The sequence below is a fragment of the Porites lutea genome, chromosome 2, assembly GCF_958299795.1.
Source record: "Porites lutea chromosome 2, jaPorLute2.1, whole genome shotgun sequence".
In the NCBI taxonomy this organism is placed as follows: Eukaryota; Metazoa; Cnidaria; class Anthozoa; order Scleractinia; family Poritidae; genus Porites; species Porites lutea.
In genome coordinates this window covers 43,163,487-43,185,013 of record NC_133202.1, presented here as the reverse complement: position 1 = coordinate 43,185,013, position 21,527 = coordinate 43,163,487, and the positions used below count along the sequence as shown (strand labels likewise).

The 21,527-nt window shown below is 38.9% G+C and overlaps 2 protein-coding genes across 2 annotated transcripts; both read left to right on the top strand.

The window, feature by feature from the left end:
* The first annotated feature begins 1,113 nt into the window (after positions 1–1,113).
* LOC140926251 (uncharacterized) lies at positions 1,114–7,252 on the top strand. Its single transcript, XM_073376025.1, has 6 exons — positions 1,114–1,346; positions 2,086–2,180; positions 3,688–3,844; positions 4,477–4,546; positions 5,524–5,976; positions 7,161–7,252. Exons 1-6 carry the CDS (start codon positions 1,266–1,268, stop codon positions 7,250–7,252), a joined length of 948 nt encoding a protein of 315 aa, XP_073232126.1. The 5' UTR covers positions 1,114–1,265.
* Positions 7,253–10,778: 3,526 nt separating this feature from the next.
* On the top strand, positions 10,779–16,802 carry LOC140928691 (uncharacterized). Its single transcript, XM_073378471.1, has 7 exons — positions 10,779–10,874; positions 11,940–12,157; positions 12,392–12,650; positions 13,195–13,382; positions 14,350–14,567; positions 15,386–15,647; positions 16,535–16,802. The coding sequence occupies exons 1-7, from the start codon at positions 10,798–10,800 to the stop codon at positions 16,696–16,698; spliced, it is 1,386 nt and encodes a 461-aa protein (XP_073234572.1). The 5' UTR covers positions 10,779–10,797; the 3' UTR covers positions 16,699–16,802.
* Positions 16,803–21,527: the final 4,725 nt, after the last annotated feature.

The following is a 21,527-nucleotide window of genomic DNA, read 5'->3' as shown; positions in this document are numbered from 1 at the left end:
CTTTAACGTTTTTGTTCCCAGTAAACGTTCCCGTCCATTTAAACTAACGTATCTTCACATTGAAGGTTCTCTTACCTATCCTTATTTTAAAAGCAATGGGTTTTTGAAAGTCTGAAAGGGCCCATTTCTTTGATATAAAGAAAGAAAACGAACAAAAAAGAGCAAAAAGAAAAAAAAAAGTTTGCGGTTGTATTCTAAGCTCAAGAGTCACGTAAATTGTTTATTGCGTAAGTGGGCTAAAAATTGGTTTTTCTTGTTTGCCGTGTCAAAAGCCTGTTTATCAGACAGAAAGTTGATTAATTCCTCCTCAAGATTAAAATTTTAAAGGCAGTAGGTGATCCAAATTAACATAAATGTCCTCCACACTGAGGAGCCCACCTGGTCAGTAAGTGTTTTTGAATACATTTTCTTAAACGATGATACTAAATGTTTAAATGTTAAATAGCTCAAAATTAAAGCTGGTTTCAAATATTTTCCCCTAGATTGACATTATTACACCATCTTAACCGATAAATCAGCGGGTTAAATTGTTTCCTTGCATCAGTCGCTTATTTCTAAGGAATAATTAACCACGCTATTTGGGTAATGGCAACTTTATTCACCACTTATCAATTATTCCAATATCTATAGAAAATACACATAATTACAAACAAAAGTTGCATCACGTAGAAATGAAATAGGAAGAGTTCATTGCCAAGAGCGACTCCATTGTCGCTTATTCATTGAAATGCAACGATAGCATTAACATTGAAAAGGCACGGTCCCGTATAAGATAAAAGATGTTGATCACTCTGACAGTTTTGAGTCTTTTATGTTGTTACCAAGAAGCCGTAGCTGAAGGAGGAGCGAATCGAAGTATCCATCAGAGGAATGGTTCCATAGCACCCAGCGCTAGTACTAGCTCTAACAGTCGACCGGCTACCAATTCAACCGTGAGACCAACTACACCGAAAAGTACTCTTAATGTGAATAATTCGAACACGCCTAATAAACCGAAAAATTCGGTAAATATAACTCTTCATGAGCACGATATCCCGTTTTTCTCCGCCGACTTCAAAAATCGTTTAGCAACATGGAAAAAACTCTTGCAGAATACTTCAAGGCACTGCATCGAACCAAACTATACCAACCAGAGGCCCATAGAGATAGATTTTCCAGTTTTCGGAGTGAAAGAAGATGTCGAGGATGGCTTTTTGCCCTTGGAAACTATACTGCCGGTTCTAGTGAGACGAAGGAAAAAACATGACCTTGTCCAAATCGCTTACATGGCCATTTTGGAGTTATGGCCTCTTCTAGTGCTATGCTTCTCATGTGCTGCACTGTCGGGAATTCTAGTGTGGATACTTGTAAGTTGTTTTTGCACGAGGTCATTCTTGTAACAGAGTTAAGGGTTACCTTCAGTGAATCGTAACTTTAAGCGACTTCAAAATAAGGCCTCTTTCAAACGTCGTGCTACTGCCGTGCTAAGCTGGCTCGACTGTATCTCGACTGCAGCACGACACTAGCACGACTTGGTTTCAGACGTCGAATTTAATTCAGTCGAATAGAACGGCTGTTGCCGACAAAACACAAAAATAAAAAACGGTTTAGCAAATTTTTATATGTATTCTAATGTATTTATAATTTATGAATTGAGTTCGGTACGGCGGTAGCATGACGTTTGAAACCAAGTCGAGCTACTGCCGTGTAGCACGGCAAGGCGGCTAAACAGCAGTAGCACGACTTGGTTTTGCCGTGCTACACAGCAGTAGCACGACTTGGTTTCAAACGTCGCGCTACTGCCGTGCTAAAGTCGAATTTAATTCGATTGAATTGAGTTCGGCACGGCAGTAGCACGACGTTTGAAACAGGCCTAAATCAAAGCGCCTTTGGTTTTAACGTTTTAAATATTTCAAAAGAAAACTGTTAAGACTAGAGATTAAAATATATGTGTATTTCTAGCAAAAAATAAGATTCAACCGACATAACCATATTAATAATTAACTAAAGTTAAATGAATGCAAAATATTTGCCGACTCTTTGAAAATAATGATAAATCAATTTTTAAGCTACAATTTTCTAACAGCTACTGCTTCATTTCTAAAGGACAGCAGATCAAATCCGGAGCAGTTTCCTAAGCGATTTTGGCGGGGAATTTTTGATGGAATTTGGTGGGCCATCGTAACCATGACAACTGTTGGGTAAGAACACGAGAAGAATGTTGAGAACGTTTTACATAATTTTTATACTATTCATCCCGTCAGAATGTCATTTTACACTTTTTTCATTTCACCCCCCCCCCCCCCCCCAAAATTCGGTGGCTGCATTGCTCTTGGAGCGACTGGCAATTCGTAAAACCAGATGTCTTCAGTAATAAAGCTGTACTGTTTCCGTGTGGGATCAGATGAATGATAGCAATAATGAAACCAGAAAAAGATGGCCTCAAAACGTTTAGGGACAAATTATAAACAAAAAAAAGAAAATTGAATTGATGAAATGGGTCCTTGAATGAAGTAGTTATATGAAATAGACAAATTGACACGCGCGCACTACTGATAGATGGATAAGACGTCAACAGCTTGGTCACCATCTGCCAACAACCGCCCCACCAAGAACTACATATATTCATACGGAAATATATGTTCAATGGACTTAACATGTACACCTTTCATATTTTCATAGCTAGACGGTTTAACACGATGCATTATAGATAGGAGTGGACGTTCCCTGGAGTTTGAAACTTTGTTAATAATAGACCTCTTTACCGAAACGGCGGCCATATTGAATTAGTTCGATTTAAGGAGTATTATAGATGCCCAGGGGGCATGAGCACATTTCGTTTGTATTTTCGAGTTTTTTTCGGGTCATTTTTTCTTAAAGTTTTGTTAGAATAAAATTGTAATGTAATGATCGCCTTTTTCTAGTTTAGTATTAGAATGTAATCTTTCACTGTATATTTCTCGGAAAAAAGGCGATCATTATTACATCCAAACACGGCACAAAGATCTTTTTTCCCATTATAATCTTATTCTAAGAAAACTTTAAGTAAAAATGTCCCGCAAAGCGCTCGAAAATACAAACGAAATGTGCTCATGCCCCCTGGGCATCCTATAATACTCCTTAAATCGAATTAATTCAATATGGCCGCCGTATCCGTAAAAAGGTCTATTTTGCGATCTTGCCTCTCTAAGAAATCGTATACACTTACAGGTGTAGACGTGTATTTTCCTTTTAAAACACCAAGCTGAGTAGAGAGCCGGAAATAGCTGACCTGCGCGTCCACAGTAACGACCCCAGAAACAATTTCGGGACTCATTTCGGTTCCAGGGGCCCGTTTCTCGAAAGTCCAGATAATTAACGGGCTCGTAAAGCCGTTGTTGATTACATACAAGATAGAGGTTTCAATAGTTTTGCATCTAACATGATAAAACGATCAGTTCGTGAAAAACAATGGAATAGTTTTATAGCCAGGACCCGCGCTCTTATTCTTTATATTTCGATTTGAATATTTGATTTCGGGCCCGAAACGTTATCGGGACTTTCGAGAAACGGACCCCAGCTCTCTTCTCGTTTCTGATGTAGCGAACGCAGAAAAAGGTCAGATGGGCAAACTATGATTGCAGCGCGCACCCGTTCAGGTCTATCAAAGTGTCAGTGGCAGAGAATCAATTTAATACAACTGGTGATAAGTGCTTTTTTCTATTTTAGGTATGGAGACAAGACCCCCAGGTCACTGTTAGCTCGACTCTTTGCAATAGTATGGATGGTTTCGGGCATCATTTTGCTGTCCATGTTTACTGCCCAAGTGTCGTCTCGTCTAACAGCTCAGGAACTAAGGAGTGATCACCATTTATTTGGTAAAAAGGTAAACCGGATTTTTCCCTTCTTTTCTTTTTTCTCTCTTTTTTTTCAGAATACATTGCTTGACTCCTGACTTGGTTTACTATATATAGTTTGCAAGGGTGTTAACAAAAGACAAAAAGATACGCCGTAATGTCTTTCACATTTTATTACTTACTTTTGCCAGCGGGTGTTGTTAGGCGAGCATGCGCCTTATACTTTGTTGCTGTTCACTCGTGCTCTCGGCAGCCATATTATCATGGTAAGCGAGTACGTAGTTGTTCCTATTAAACCGTAACTTTTAGCTTTTCACGGTCATCCTTTTTGTCGTTAATGGAGTTGGCTATCCCCCCAAATTAAAGCTAAGCTGAAATCAAGACAACAGGACATATCGTGGAGTCTTTGACATGATACATTAACTTGGCATTCCTCCTCAAATTAAAGCCCCCCTTGTTCGGTGTTGATGTCTTTCACTTGCTTAGCTTACTTCAGGCTATCCCCCAAACTAAAACATCCCTAGTTAGGCCTGCGTGTGTTTTCTACTCCAAAAAACGTTAGACTAGAATTTTTGATTGCCAGACTCAGAGATATCAATATCAAGTGCTCTGTGACCACTTTTTTGAGAAAGAGGTTTTTATGAATTCATTCATTTTGCAGGTTGGAGTACCGCCGAGCCTTTACGGTTCTGATTATGTTGACTACAAGATGACGTATTCTAGAGTGGAAGGTATTTATGACTGCTTTTTGCGAGTGTATATGAAAACGTCTAGTGGGGAGAGTTCAAACGCCATGATTTTTTTATTCTTTCCTAGTACGCCAGGGGTACCCAACGACTGTTTTCTGTAAAATATCTGTTCGGAGAAGTAAATATTGCCGAATTTGCGGAAGCCCAACTAATAAATTCCCTCGGAGGCTTGATTTTTCACATTTCACTCCCCAGGTTAGGCTATTTTTCGTAGAACAAAGGAAACCTAAAATTTTCGGATTCAAAAATGTGACGGAAAGGGGAATCAGAAAAATTCTCTCCTTCGTAATACGTTAAATTGCACCTAATATTTTCGGAAAATAATACTGTAGCCCTTGTAATTTCGAAAGTACTCAAATACCCTCGGATGGCCGAACAGATACAAATTTTATAGCGCCGCTTAGAATGCATTTCTAGAGATCTTAAGTACTCTGGATAGCCTAAAATGTGTTTTCAGTGTATTTAGGAGGAAACCGTCGTTGCATGAAACGCTTTCAATACTGTCGCAACTGAGAAACAGTCCCAAACAGTATAGTATCGTATCCAAAACTATCGAATACGTAAGACTAGTTAACACAGTGGCATGACAGCAGAATTAAATTGTGTTATTTCGCTGCTAAGCCAACCGAAGGAAGTAGAGGAGCATGTTTGACCTTTATTACAGTTGACATCTTACCGACATAAAATTTTCAGAATTTTACCTGTATTTTAACAATTATTGTAAAATTTGAGATTTAGTTTCTCGGGGCTCCCATGACAAATTTTCTTTGGTGTTACTACAGATGACTAATTAAATCTTTAGCCCTTGAAAAATGTAAAAAAGGATGCAATATTCCTTAAATTATCCTGGTACAAGGTTTTTGTCTACGGAAAATTAAAGTTACTCAATTTCCTGGTGGATTCCGTCTTAATATATCGAGAGTGGGCTATTGCTATTTCCTGGCTCTGTCCCTTTGCAGAGATTGAGAATGAAACAGCGCTGGACCACTCAGATCAGCTGGACTCAATAGTGATATTCCACTGTGATGGAAAAAAAGAGAAAGATTGGGAGGTGCTCCAGTTTATGCCAGCATGTCAAGTTGGTGCGAAAGTTAACTTTAGAATTCACACACCTTCTTCAGATGAGTACCGGAAGATCGATACTGAACTGAATGATCTCAGATGCTTAAAAATGAGGACGGCCCGCAAATACATGACGTATTCGCAAGAAAGCCATGGGAGTGAAACAAAGATGCACAGGACCTGCAACGAGTTCTTGGAGAAACAAGACAATCGAAAGTTTGAGTTCAAGTGGGTTTATTTCACAGATCTTTCGCAGTACCTTATTCCATTTGGCGCTGTGGTTGGTGCAATCGTCTTAGCTTTCATCATTGGCGCCATCTGGGAATGTCGAAAGAGAGGAAAGAAATCAGGTAAATTTAACTCGAGTTCCACCAACATTGCTGGCGTTATAAAAAGTTGTGATTAAATTTATGAGTCGCCAGCCCACACGAGTAGCAAAGGTTTTCCTGGTTTTATGGATAAAAATACCGCCAGTAATAAAAAACGCAAATTTTATGCTTCCTTATAACCAAGTAATTTTCACATTTCGTAATCTAATTTCCATAACTTTATTTAGCCAGAATTCCTTGCGTAATGAGGATTAGGGTTAGGGTGGATATGAATCTCATTAGTATCCTGCGTTCCTGGGGATATCTCGCTTTAATGTATTGGACATTTTGCCGAGGAGGCGGGGGGGCGGTGGGGGGAAAGGAGCCGCCAAGCTTCTAAACGCCCTATTCCTTAATAGAATTTAAAATTCATCGGTCTTTGCGGTACTTTTTTTTAGCCTGCGTGGCAGGCGTTCGGATCGAAGATTCAGGAAAAGGAGAATTTTGGGCGCAAGACTAACCTCCAAGAAGCCCTTTCCCTTCCCTTTCGCCACGCAGACTATACCTTTTTTTGTTTTGTTTTGTTTTTTTTTGCACTACAGGGTTCTACCTCCCTATCGAAGGGCTATATTATACGTTTGTGATTTGAAATTATTATTTTATTATTACTATTTTTGACCGTAGAGGGAACCGCCACTTATGTCCAGAAATGCATGCATGGCGAAAATGGCGAAAAATCGCCAGAGGGCTGGAAATTCTAATTGGGTGCCAAAAGTGGCCTCTTAGAGAATGGCGATTGCATTTCTGGACATATCTCGTGGGATGGTAGGGCGCTTGACCGCAAAGCGGGAGGTCTTGGGTTGGATCCCTAGGGCCTAACCAATACTCAGGGCCGCTACCTTTTGTCTTAGAAACGGCTAGACCTTCGCGTGGCTCAGAGAGCCACATGCGAAAACATGGAGGTCGCTTTTCCACGAACGGAATTAAAAAAACTATTCTTAATCAAAACTTCTCCTGCTAAATACATACATTTCAGACTCAAGTAAACTGCTTTTTTATAAGCTAAGAAATCAATTAATACTCAGTGGATTAAACTTTGCTTAGATGTTTTTAATTTACCTCCCATGTACAGTCAGTGAAGTATATTCAGTCTACCTACATACCGAACGTGTTTCTTCTATCTTAAGAGCTCGACCAACACGTACGTTTACACTTTTTTTTAACAGGTTTTGATGTCCCGCAACAAACCCGGCTTCCTCATCAGTCCCACTCAGTAACAGAGAAGGAGCCCATGATTAGCCAAACGTCTAAGTGCTAAAATGTTATCAAGCTGATTACTATGACTCAAACGATTGTAGAAAGCTAGTTGACATATGAGGCTTATATAAGTATTGCTGAAATCTAGGAGCTATCTAGGAGGCGTTTCATTTCAGTTTTACCATAGCACATGCAGCTGGCATGGGCTGCTTATCAATCAAAGTTGTCGCATAGGGGTTATTAAGCCAGGAACGTGTAATATGTATTTAAGGACAACATGCAAATAATTTTTGGCGTCTGACTAAGTTAATTTAAAATAACACTTTACAGGCTTTGGCAACTTTCAGATAAGATTCGTAAACTTATGGTATCGCTAGGCCGGAGAAAGCCGCTTTGATAGAGTTTGTACCTTAGTCGCTGGTCTTTTTAATAAACCTGATTGTCACGTGAATTAGTCTGAGTATATGCTGTCAAACTTGACAGTGATCTTAATTGGAACGTTCATGTAAAAGAGTTAAATAATCAAGTCCTTTTCACAAAAATTAAATCTTCTCAGGTCTTTGTATTTCTTACAAACTACAGCGAGAGGTGATATTTATTTCAAAGTAATTTTACCATCAGTTACCTCTGGGTTGGATGTATAGGGTTCCCCCTTCGGCAAATCGCTCTTTGATGAGCTGGAGAAGATACATGAACGTGCCGCAAATATCATCTATGGCCTGGATTGGTACACACCAAGCGATCAGGTCTTAACCCACTGTTAAAGATTTATACGAATATAGATTACTCATGTTAGCACACACGACTGTTTTAAACTTTTTACCCGTTCCTATTATGAAGCTGTTTACGAAATATGAGTGCAACTATAACTTGGGAAGGAAATTGACCTTTTTGTTACCAAAACCAAACACTGAAGTTCTTCGCAAGTCCGCTTGTTACAAAGCTGTATCTCTATGGAATTCTCTTGACAATCATACGCGTGCAATCTCAAGCAAAAGTTTATGTAAAAACTCTCTTAAACGCAGAACTTCATGCGAATAGCTTAGTTTAATAAATATAATTTTTAAATGGGATAGACCGTTTTCTAAATTTTAATTAGTTTTAAGCTTTTTATTAATTTGTAAACTGTGTTTAACTTTTCGAAATACACGACCACATCAGCTCCGCTGTAATTTTATCGTGTTTAAATAAATGGTCTTGCTGTTACCTGTTAAATCTGGATGCTAATTTACTTTTATATCCATCCCTAGCTCCACTGGAAACTTTTGTGCGTCTTTAACCACTGGGCGCCGTCCAGCCTAGGTCGCCTTCTCTTCAAACTAGTACTGACGTCCCATTGTAGGATCTGTGTTGCCGTAGATATTCACAGCTGCCTTTATCTTGGTTATCTTATACTTTGCTTCTACTGACTTGAACCCTGCCACCGCCCCCCCCCCTCCCCTCCCCCTTTAACTCCTGGGGAGATAGAGTAACTCAATGGATCCGTGTGGGTGCTTTGCTCCATTCTCACCATGAACTTCTGTGTATTATGTTCAATTCTTTGCAGCTCAGCTATTGGTAACACTTGCGTCTGCACTAAGTACGTTAATGCCGGTAGCGCAAACTAATAGGTCGCTACTGTCTTATTGTCATCTGATAGGGGGCCCATCCAAATCACAGAGAGCCTTTTAAAATACATTCTTGACATTCTCCAGTACTAGATTGACTTCCTGTCTGATGTCCTTTAGCACTCCAAGAAACTTGTAATTAGACCAGTCCTTTAAGCTTTGACATGTGTTACCGCGCACTTTCTTCTTCTTCCAATGAAGACCGATATCTTTCAATGCGTCTCTCATATCTTCCATTACCTTCGCCAACTTTCCTTCTGATGACGCATAGATCTTTAAGTCGTCGATATACAACAGGTCAGTGATTTTAGCATCTATAGCCTCAGATAGACGGTAGCCCTCTGTCGCTAGTAGCTTCCAGACAACAGGGTTTACTGACAGCATTAATAGCCTAGGACATAGAGCATCCCCCTGGTGAAGACCTTTCTTAAATCTAATAAGTTCGGATGTTTGAGTCACCTGCTTGGTTCACACTGAGACCTGCTATGCCATTGCCAATCCATCTCGGAAAGCGGTGTATGTTGAACATTTACTTAAGGCATTGGTGATCTGCTGATTCATACGCCTTTCGTACATCGACCCACGCCATGCTGAAGTTTTCCCGCCCGCGTTGACTGTCTTGACATGCAGACCTTATGATCGATCAACAAATTGTCAGTCATGCCAATGCAGTTCTACTACTGGTTTTCGCTTGAAAACTCGTCCAATTTCAGGAAAAACGTCGTCTTTCCCGCGGTGAATCATAATGGAATGTCCCAATCACTTTGTGTTATAGCTTGAAATGACTGAACTCGGCCACTAAAGCATGAAGAGCGTCTTCTTCCACCACAAGTTTGCTAGGCGATCTGGTCCAGGTTATTATTATTATTATTATTATTATTATTATTATTATTTTTAAATCGACAGGAATTGTAAATAGTGTTTTGAATGAATAGTTTTTTCTTCTTTTCAAGCGAATTAATTGTAAATAGGATTTTAATAGTTAGCATTGTTGTCAATAAAATTTTTTCACATTTTAAAAATTCACTACGCTAGTGCAATACGTAAGTTTTGTCCTACTATGTTAGAATTAAACTGCCGTTATTTTAAAATTATTATTAGTAGTAGTAGTAGTAGTAGTAGTAGTAGTAGTAGTAGTAGTAGTAGTAGTAGTAGTAGTAGTAGTAGTAGTAGTAGTAGTAGTAGTAGTAGTAGTAGTAGTAGTAGTAGTATTATTATTAAGTTATTATTATAAAAAGTAATCTCCAAAAAGTATAGAGTTTACGCCAATGGTGTCGTCTGGATGCAAAATGATCTTTGAGCTGAGTGAAAAAACACTAGAAGAAATTTCAATTGCGCCATACACAATTGTCTATCGACGTATGTAAAAGAACTGCTGGCCAGTGTATGTTTTCCCGCTCAAACAGCTGGTATAGAAACAGCTATGCACAAGTGTACCAGGCGTGTTTGCTTTATCTCTACCTTCTAAGTTCTGTTTGCTCAAAGGGATCTCCAGAAGTGTCAAAGTTTCTCGAAACAACACAGCTGAATAAACGACTATCTAACTTTTACTTAGTGTGATAAGGACAAAAAATGGTCAACAGATCATGCAATGGATGATGTCCTAAAACATTTTGCACAAAAAAGAAGGAAACGTATCTTAATGTAACTTTATCTTAATGCTGCCAAGAGAAAGCCACGTATATAAAGGTCCTCCGATGACGGTAAATGGCACCTGTAAATTTGAGCGCACTTTGATCATTTCATATTTCTGCATTTACTTCCTCGTGATCTCAGGGATCAAATCCTTGGACCAGCACAACAAAACTGGACTAGATATGGCAATTTACTATATATGCTTTTCTACGGATTACGAGGTATTCAGTCTTGACATTGCTAGTAACCTATCAAGATCTCTCTTGGCGTGGCAGGTAGGCGTGACTCCCATGTTTAAATAGAAGAAGAGCCGATTGTCTTCCTTTTACCCTATCCTGAGCAGCAAAACCATTAAGAAGCAACAATGAATATGTGGATTTCTTTACTCATTATTGCTCTGTTGAAGGATGCTGAAGGATATTCGTGGGTAAATGCTGTGAGGTAAGATGTGTTCTCGAAATTTGTTGAGTTTAGTGACTTTTTTCAAAATTAAAACTCTTCCGTACTGACAAATACCATGAAAACATTCCGAGTGATCAAGGATCCATTTAGACAAGAAAAACAGGTCATTGCATGTACATGTTCAAAGGCAATGAATAACTGCTTTTTTATTTGGCTTTTTCAAAACTGATTAATTAAACACCCAAAAATAACCGATGTTTATTGCCAAAGCAAGTTGTACAACTGATGGGAAAAGTTAGATTCTAGCCTTATAGTATTCATAAGGTTAAGACTCCCTTATAATTTATTTAAGATCCAGTCGCAGTGTACAGTTTGCCGATGATACGAAAAATATTTTAAGAAAACAAGAGGTAGCTCAGAAACCTCCAACTTCAAATAAAATTAAAACTGTGTGGAAATTTAATTTTAGCATTTCATTTCAATCAGTGCGCAATGGAGCCCAACACCTGTAAAAGCCTCTATCAATCATATAAAAGCGCCATGTCGTTTTTGGTTCATTTCATGACAGACTGCCACGACGGTTGATAAATAAGTTGTCATGCTATTGCGTGTCGAACTTAGAAAATCATGAATAATGAATGCATAACACTTTCTTGACTTTCGCTTTTCATTGTTGCTTTTAATTTTGGCAACATCTTTTTTATTCGACTGAATTAAATTTCAGCAAGCGAATATTAACGTTAAAAGACGACGTTTCGGTATCATCATGACACCATTCTCAAGAAACGTCGGCTGTCAACGTTAATATTCGCTTGCTTATGTTTTAAGAAATCGTTATTGATCATGAATTAAATTTGATGTCTGAAACCAAGCAGGGCAAAACCAGTATCTTCATCAGTACCTAGTAGTAGTGGCAGTAGCAGTAATAGCTGCAGTACCCAGGGATCAAACCCGTGACGCTCTCGCTCTGCAGAGATGGCTCACGGGCCAGTTGCTGGTGGCAGCCATCAAACTATCAGATGTGGATATGCGTCAGTAATTAAAGTATCAGTGCTGATCTTTTAGATCTTCATTTCGCTTGTTTTTGCTGTTTCTTTTCTTCAGAGCGAAATCAGATACCCAAGCGAGTCCTGGAGTCAAAACTAAGCGCTCTCTTCCAACTCGTCAAGTGTTGGCCGGATACTGGGGACAAAACTCCATCGCTTACAGAGTCAGCCGCCCAAAGTGGGAGAAAGACCTACGTTACTTCTGCAATAATCACAAGTTTGATATCTATTTGGTCGCGTTTGTTCATCGCCTGTTTCGAAATAACAGAAACAGAGGTACCTTTCTAGGAAACTCTTATTGACATGAAGTACAGGCCGCCCTTTTTTTTTTTCGTTTAGCTAGCCTTTTCCAACAACCTTGCTCTTATTTGCCGATGATGCAGCTCTAGCAGGTTCATACAGAATACAACTGATTGCAGCCCGGCTCTATCGGCGTAGGTGCAGGATTTAGTGAAAATTTTAAATTGATGGCAAAACTTTTTTACTATCCACTTTGTTATCATCCATTAGATGGTTATCCTGGAATGAACTTTGCTCATCACTGCAGCTACGCTCCAAACTCCAGGAACCCTGATGTGTTTGAATGTGCTACAATTGGGGGTGGCATCAGGGATTGCCAAAAGATGGGTAAGAAGTTGCTAATATCCCTTGGCGGGGATACTTGCGACGGGAGCCTGGGTAGTGCTGAGAATGCCAAGAAATTGGCATACTATATATGGAATATGTTCTTGGGTGGAAAAGACATGCAGGATCAAAGGCCTTTTTTATGGTAGGGCCTGAAATATTTTGAAGTCTTTTATTCAATTAATTAACTGTTACATACATAGGCCCTTTTAATTCTGTTACTGCTGGACTAATCTCCATAAGAATAAAGTCAGAGATGTCAACGCAGATAACTTGGTTGGCGCTTATGTATCTTTATACTCTACAACAATGTCAAAAATATTATGCTGATACTTCTACAGCATAATAATTAAATACGATTTTTTTTTTTTCAAAAGTCCAATTTTCATATCTAACCCAAACCAAAAGTATGTTATTTAAAAGCTGTTTTAACAGCTGTTAAAATTATTGGACCTATACAGTAGAAGCTCGATATAACGAAGTACCAATTGACAGGCAAAAATACGTAATCGATGTCATTCTTTTCTATGCAATTTACCATAAATGGGGCGAAGAATATATCGTTTGTCATACAAAGGACTTTGTTTTATAAAGGTTCTTTTAGGTTCCACTGTATCTTGTATTCAAAAGTAGGCGCGCGCCCGTGCCACATTTTAGCGAATGACAAGTTAGTCTCTCATGATTTGTAGGACGGTTATGGATGGCGTTGATCTCGATATCGAGATCGGAAGTCATAAATACTACTCTGACTTTGTCCAAGAGATGAGGGGCTTGATGGGCACAGACCCTAGCAAGCAGTACCTAATTACTGCGGCTCCACAGTGCCCTTTCCCAGATAAATGGATGGGACCACAGATTCAGGGCTCTGCTCTGGAAGGTAAAAGGCTACTTCTGACTTCCCATATTTTACTTCTTAAAACCTTTCTTTAAACAATGTAGAGATAGGATTATTGCCCCCGGATTTCGAAATCTATCTAGATAAGAATAATTTAAGGCGATGTTAAACATTGTTTATCATATTTACAGCTTTGTACATCTTGCATAGAAAGGAAAATCTTTAGCTATCTTTGTTACGTTGCCGTAAATAGGAGAAGGCAGCACTACATAACTGCTTTTCGTGATAATCTGGCACGAGACAGGGTTTACAGACTTTTGAATAAGGGACGTTAAATAAGAAAAGTTTAAAAAAATAATTGGTTAACGTCAACGCCGCAACGCAAGTCACAGAAAAGATATCAAGCAAAGAAAACTGGGCTGCAGGCTTATACTTTGATCCACAGCAGATTCCTTTGGTGCATTGTACGAAACCCTGTTAAGACTGATATCAACTTACAGTTAGGTAACATATATAGTACTGTACATAGATACATTTCTGTTTAAAACAGCTTAAAATGGAACATTGTATCAGAAATGTGGAATTATTTTTCTATTGTGAAATCAAACGGTCATCACGAGCAAACGTTTACAGCTTCGTGGCCTGAAAGCGTACGAGTATGCGGGCTGCGAACTGGAGCAGACTACAAAATAATCAAACACTTTTCAATTTACTGTCAAGTAGAACACCAACATTTTCGTTTTGAGGTATTTTTCACTACATAAAGCACTTTCCAATTGTCACATCCGTTGACGGTTTCAAAAGTGTCCATTGTCCGCCATCTTAGAGAGGTTTCCTTCTTATAGAAAGTATAGTTACAGTAAAATTCCGGGATGAAAAACGGCAGGGACCAACACCACATATCCGTCTAAGAGAGCTGTCGGCCGTCTTATAGAGATGTCCGTTAAGGGAGTTGACCGAAACTGCTTTTGAGACTCAACCAGCAATAACTTAACTTGTTTCTTGTTAGATTTTGGGCACGAATTTGACTACCTGTTCATCCAATTCTACAACAATTACTGTTACCCTGGTGACAAATACTTCATGCCAGTAATGGACACTTGGTTGAACTGGGCACGAAGTATTCCTAAAGGACCTCTAATCGTACTTGGTTTGCCGGCTGGACCGCAGGCAGCTGGCAAGCCGCATTATTATTTTCCTCCTGATAAACTCGCAACAGTTTACAAGGTAACTAATTTGCTCGCTACTTGCCCTCTCATATATTGCAGGAAATGAATTTAGGCTCTCAGTATATGCGTATTCACATTTTCTGGTCTAACATATAATTTTGAATGAATAACTAAAACTGAATCATTGGATAATGCAATTCTATAGCTCTGATTGGATTGGCCATCATGGTATATGACCCATTACCATGCTCTCCAAATATACGGTAAATGTATCCGTCTGCTCAAAATTTAAAAAAAAAGCTGAAACTCGGTTGTTTTCACAAATAAAGTCAGGAAGAATCCTCGATATTTTGTGGGCGTTTTTAATAAAACAATTATTCCACTCGCGCTTGTTAGATATGAGAGGATTATAGCCAACTCGGCGCTACGCGCCTAGGCTATCCAACATCTCATGTCCAACGCGCACTCGTGGAATAATTGTTAAATATAAAATATCTTGGATGAGACGACAACGTACGTGTCCTCTTTTTTTATTTTCCTGCTGTATGTATGCTGCACAAATTGAGAAAAAAAATGACGTTTTTCTCAGATACGTCCTGAACCTAAATACGCTAATGTGCAATGTTCAATCTTTTATCCCTGCCCTATTTTTTAAGAAGAACTAATAAAAACATTACCTATAAGGACAGGTCTGAGAGAAGTTTGAAATGAAAGGTTATCCATCCTACAATTTTCGATTATCTGGCAATTTTATATAGTGACCTTTCTATGCCCTGTACTACTGTGTACATCGAAGCACTGTAGTCTATATGTTGGTCTACAGGATGCATGTGCATCGCAGACGACGCTAATAAGATCATCGTTTATTTGCTGTAGAAAATACGTGACAAGCCCGGCGTTGGTGGACTGATGTTTTGGGATTGCTCCTGGGTACAAAACAATATTGTTAATGGTAAAGATTATGGCACACATGCTTTTGAACTGCTGCGGGGTATCGCGGTCACACCGACTACAACATCAACCACTAGCACCCATGCTCCTCCAAAAACAACGCAGACCTTACCGAACAAGAAAACAACCACCCAGACAATACTTCAAACGACCAAGAGCCCTGCTACAACACGAATCCCTACAGCTGGTGAGTAAGGACTTTCTTGCCCTGTCCTTTCAGCATCTTCTTCTGGAAATGATCTCAAGATGTTATCCACTAATTTAGAATGTACAGGGCACATATTCTCTTTAAATTATATAATCAAAAGTATAAAATCATTACATCAATAACGATCGTATCCGCAACCTGATCCCTCGCCAAACATTCCAGATCGAATCTGAATTTAGAAATGTTTTGAAGAAAGGGAATACCGGACTAGCTGGTGAAAATCCTCGCGGACAAACTGGACAAGAACCAATTAGAAACTCAACCTATACATGGCGTCACCTCCAAACTTGCATCCGAGGGCCACATTCACCATTTCCATATAGACCCTCCAAAATTTTGCATAGCCATTGTCTTCGATTTTTCTTGGGACGACTGTGATACCCAGGAGAAATTGGACACAATGGTTTATGCAAAATTTTGGGAGGATAAACAAGGTGCATTACGATCTATGGGCCTAGCCTGTTTACATGGAGGTGGGGGACCTCAGGTAGGTGAGGTAACCCGCTTAGGTGGGGTAACCCGCCTGTCCATACAATCTCTCATTTTAATGTGATCACGTTTACATGTTAGGTGGGATAGCTCGCCACATGTTACCTCTCCTACCTAGGGTCCCCCACCTTCATGTAAACAGGCCCAATGAGAAAATGGTGCATTGATGGGTTGTGGGCAAACGTGCTTCCAAACTTTTATTCAGTAACTCTTTATTCGTAATACTTAAACTCTACGACTTGAAACTTGGCGTTAAATGATGAGCAATCATAACCGAAAAATATTAAAATTAGAAATTATTAATACAATAAACACCTTCAAAGGAAGCTGTTGATAATTTTGTTGTCTAAATTTTTGTTGCTATTACCATTTTTAAGGACCAGGGGGCTGTGCCACGGATGGCTATTTTCCTGACCCATCAGACTGCTCCAAGTTTTTTATCTGCTCAGCCGGTGTTCCCTTTGTCAGAAGCTGTCCTGCAGGATTGATGTATAACAAAAATCAAAAGTATTGCGACTGGCCTCAAAACGTTCAATGTTAAAAAGATAAAACAACAAGATGAGGAGTGATACATTGACAAATAAATAAACAACATAACTGAGCCGCAATTATTCAATAAACACGAAAGTAGTGTATGACACTGTTGATAGTGGTTTGGTTTCATTACGCTTTTTTAGACTTTAAAGTGGGAGGAAGAGTTTAACACTATGACAGTTGCGGCATGATGGTATTTCAAAACCTGATGAAACGCAAATGCAATAATAATAACAATAATAATAATAATAATAATATAATAATAATATTAAATAAAGATAAAGAAAAAGAAACAGCTACCATAGGCAGCCTAATTTCCCAACCTCCTTTCTCCCACCCTCATCCTCCCCCTTCTCTTCTATTCTAGCAGTAGTTGTCGGTAGATGTTTTTATTTCTGTTTATTAATTAAGCATTATCTTATTATTAATTCGCGAATATATTTTTACGGCCCTAATTGGCTTAAAGCATTCGTCCAATCATCTATCAAAACACAATGTCGCTGACCAAATATGAAAAAAATGCGGCAATTGACCAACGGAACACAAGAGTATATGAGTTTATGTGCATGCCAAAGTAATCATCAAGTCATGTTAAAAATAATTTCTCGTTAAACGTCTGCAAAACGACTCGCAAAGAGAGGGCGATGCGAACTGCACTAATAGCTTATAAAAGGAGGGGGGGACTCCTACACCTCTGTAACTTTTGATTGGACGCATCACTTTCCTCATTTGCATATGAAAATTTACGACACAGCTTTTCAGTGAGTATAACTAGACTCGGGATGTATTTAATATAAGAAGTGTTAGTGACATTTCGAGTTGCGTTACATTATGTACGTCCTGACAATTATCACGTGTTTATGTCATGTGACGTTGTTGTTGAACTCGAACTCTTGGATGGAACTTGACTCGAGACTTGTCGAGATTTGTCGAGATAGTTTTGTTTTGTTTTGTTAAGAGCTTACACAGGGGCACCCGACGACAATTTTCGGAAAATATCTGTTCGGAAGACGATTTGAGATCTAGAATTTTCGGAACATTTGTTGTAAAATTTCTTGCTTGCCTGCCTCTGCTAGGATTTTCGAACATCTAAAAAAATGGCATAATTGCCTATTTTTAACGGATTTTTACCCTAAAAGGTCAACTAGAATTTTCGGGAGCCTTTTTTCTGGCTGGAAATTTCGAAAAGGTAAGTTTTGATCCCTATAATTTTCGGATCACTGGACTTTCAGCTAGGAAATCCGAACAGATGAAAAATTTTTAGGGGATAAAAATATGCCTATATTTACCGTTTAAATACTAAAATACGTTTAACAATGCTATGTTTAAGTGGTTTTGAGCTATATTCTCGTTTGGTGCCCCTGCTTACAGTCTTGGAATAGAAACAACAATAAGGTCAAGTATCCTCCGATTCTCAACAGTTATTTTATGAATAATATAAATAAAGACATGCAGGCCAACTACGTGGATAAGAATGTAGAACTAAAACTATACAATATTTTTTGGAAGAACAGCAAAAAGCTTTTAAGTATAGCTTGCAAGGTAATATGGTATGTTCAAAACCGTCCGCCACTCACCACAGTTAAATTTCTCAACGAAAAGCATGTCATCAAAAGGAATCTACTGCAAGCTAAAACTATCGAATACGAAAACTTTACTTGAGTTGAGCCATTAATGTGTTGCTTGATGTCTTGGGCCCAAAATCGCATTGACCGCAATAATATACCAGAACTTGTCCCAAACAGTTTGCAGTAACAAAAACAGCAAGAAACGCTGTTACTATTGCTAGCTAAAAATCACTTCTTTTGCCGTTATCATCTATGCTTAACCATTGTCATAAGACACTCCTAAACATGACGAACGTTTCTACTTTTCTATAAGTTGAGCAATTTCGTTCTGCTAATTAACAAGACATATCGTTGCATATTTATCCCTGATTTGAATATAATTTTAATCTCTCTCTTTTTTTTTTCAACTCACAATGACTCATTAGCATTGGTGAAAGAAAAGGAAATTAAAATTTCAATCAAGAACGAAGCTGAATCACAACGTACACAGATGCAATCTATCGCATTGAAAAAACCTCCATCACACCTACTGGTTTTACTTAGCCTGAAGAGGATCTTGTGAGTTAGCCGGAACCAAAATAGTAAATAAATAAATAAACAATAAAAACTGATTAACTATATTCAGACCGGAGAGCTTTTTAGGCAGTCCCTCTCTCAAAAATAAAAGAACTTTAAAACCGTTTCCCAGAATTTATCCGGGAACATTATAAAGTCGTCGTGACGTGTACGTCAACCTTGACGTTTCCATGGTAACCAAGATTTACAGCCATGTTTTTTCAAAATTATCATGTTTTCTATCAAAAAGGTTTTATTGCTATTATATATTTTAGTTATTGTATGCACATATGAAAATTTCTATCACGATTATCTCCATTACCTCCTAAGTAAAGTCGAATATATATGATTAATTCAAAACTGAGGATCTAAGGAGGCGGATAGTTTCAGTTCCTTCTTTGATAATAAGAGACGCCATCATGACATCACTGCTATTGTTAAATATTATTTACAGCTATTTCGAGAAAGGTTGTTGGAAAACATGTGCACGCGACAATCCCGAAATGTAATATGGGATATGATCAATAAACTGTTCGTTACACTGTAGCTGTCGAAAATACTTTTGTTGCTTTCCTTTAGTACTCGCAAACATATGTCTATGGCCTCTTGTGACATTCTTTCAAATTTTGTTGAAGAACTGTGAACTCAGTACTACCCACAATACCTTTCGGCATTGTCGCGTGCACTTTTTCCGCCAGCCTTTCTCGAAATAGCTGTAAGCGTTAGCCAGCTTCCGGCAGACACCTTTCTATTTCGCTCTTTAGCTACTTTAAGGTCAATTTCGATTCTGCCAATAAATTCAACAATATGACGTCATAATGACGTCAAATAACGTCATTGTGTCAATCAAGTTATGCCTAAATGTTTGAAATGATGAGTGGATCAGTATTCTCTGTAATTTTGATGGCCGGGTATATTTGTATCATATGCGAAGTCCCCACCGCCCCCGTCGAAAGAAGCGAAAAAATCCCCGTCTGAACAGGGTTAACATAACTATTTTCTCCCTTTGCCATTTAAGATTTTTTCTTCCTTCCCGGCCATTTTAGCCTTACGTCTTGCAGTCGATTCCTTTCAGCACGGAGTTAACTTTTAACTTGAACTTGCTTTTAACTTGGAGTATGGGAAGATTCTTCCCGTTTGAATCACCATTTTGAATTATCATTTTGACCAGTATATTATACTACTGAAAATCCGAAAACTATTCTCCGTTCCGCTTAGGCTTATTATCTCCCAGTAACGGATGAAAAATGCAAACAAAGCAGACGACCGGAAATACGTCGACTGTGTTCGCAGGCTAACTTGAAGTGACGGTTCAGTTTAGTTTTTTGGTTTTGGATCCCTAGAGCTAAAGAAAATGGCAGGAAGATGTTAAAACGGATTAGCGAAGACCCAAAAAGAAGACCCAAAAGGAAGGCAAAAATAAACAAACTGTAACTCTAATGCTGTCGACTGCTTTTTGAAAAATTTCAACAAGTTAACGAAACCGCAAGACAGATAATAGAGAATTTAAACGAACGGAAGATCTTGTCAAAGTTTGTTAAAAGCACGTTATCGGCACTGCATGAACAAAAGTGAAGCAATCATCGTCTTTCAAATTCTCGAACTGAAAAGTTCACATTGTGCAATTAAGAAATGGTAAACGTGCTGAGTGTAAACATTGCCGGACGTGAGTGGAAGGCGGCTCAATAGCGAGAAATCAATTATAGAGTTGCCCAAGGCGTAACGCCCACTCTTCTGCACGTTAACCATTTCTTTAATTATTTAGTAAAATTTGAGAATTTGAGAAGCGATAACATATTAAAAAACTTCATAAGAGAGACGCCGGTTGTGAGGAGACTTTTCCGATCCACATATTTCAATAAAAAAAATAACAACAACGAACTGAACAAATCACAGGACGAGAGTTTTACCCCTGGAGACCATAAATAAAGGAGGCGTTTATAGAGGGTCTCAATGGGGTTCACCGATAGGCGCAAACCGGCCAAAAATTTAGTCGATAGCCGTAAAAATTGAAAAATTTTAACCGTTAGCCGTAAATAGGGTAAAAAAGAGTTAACCGTAAAAGAAATTGTTCCCTAGATTTGCTACTTTTAAGGAAGGTAATAAACTCACTTATGGTTACGATTTTTATTTCCCGGCTATTGTGACTCCGTACGCACGTTATAGTTAAAGCGCCTTTTAGGTGTTGACCAACACCCATTTCCATTTCCGCCGTTCTCTCGGGGAACTAATTTTTTTTCCATAGCGAAAGTGTGGCTTCTTGCTAGGGATTAATATTTGCGATTTTCAGAAGGTCGTGCCCTCGAAACACTAGTGAAACAACACGCAGAGATCTCACTGTTTGTAAAACACGTTGCCGATAAACAACATTTCCCTGTTTTTCTCTGGCGCTGCGGTAGACATTGCCCTGCCATGCCTAGTCCCTGTACGGCGTCTTCCCACGCAGTCTCGGTCAAGGCATTTCGGTGGCGAACTCGCTCGGACCAGGTGACCCGAAAAGCATTAGCCGCGCGAAATAATGAGGCCTACGGACAAGGCAACGGCTGACAGTGGTTCCGTACAGTCCTTCACTATAATTAAAAAAATTGGACACGGGAATATTGTTATTGGCCGTTTTCACACTAGAGCTAGAAACGGATTATCCGTCTGAGACTAGCCTGTGTACAGTCGCCCCCTTCCGCCTTCCCCACAGACACCCCTTCTCCGATTTTTT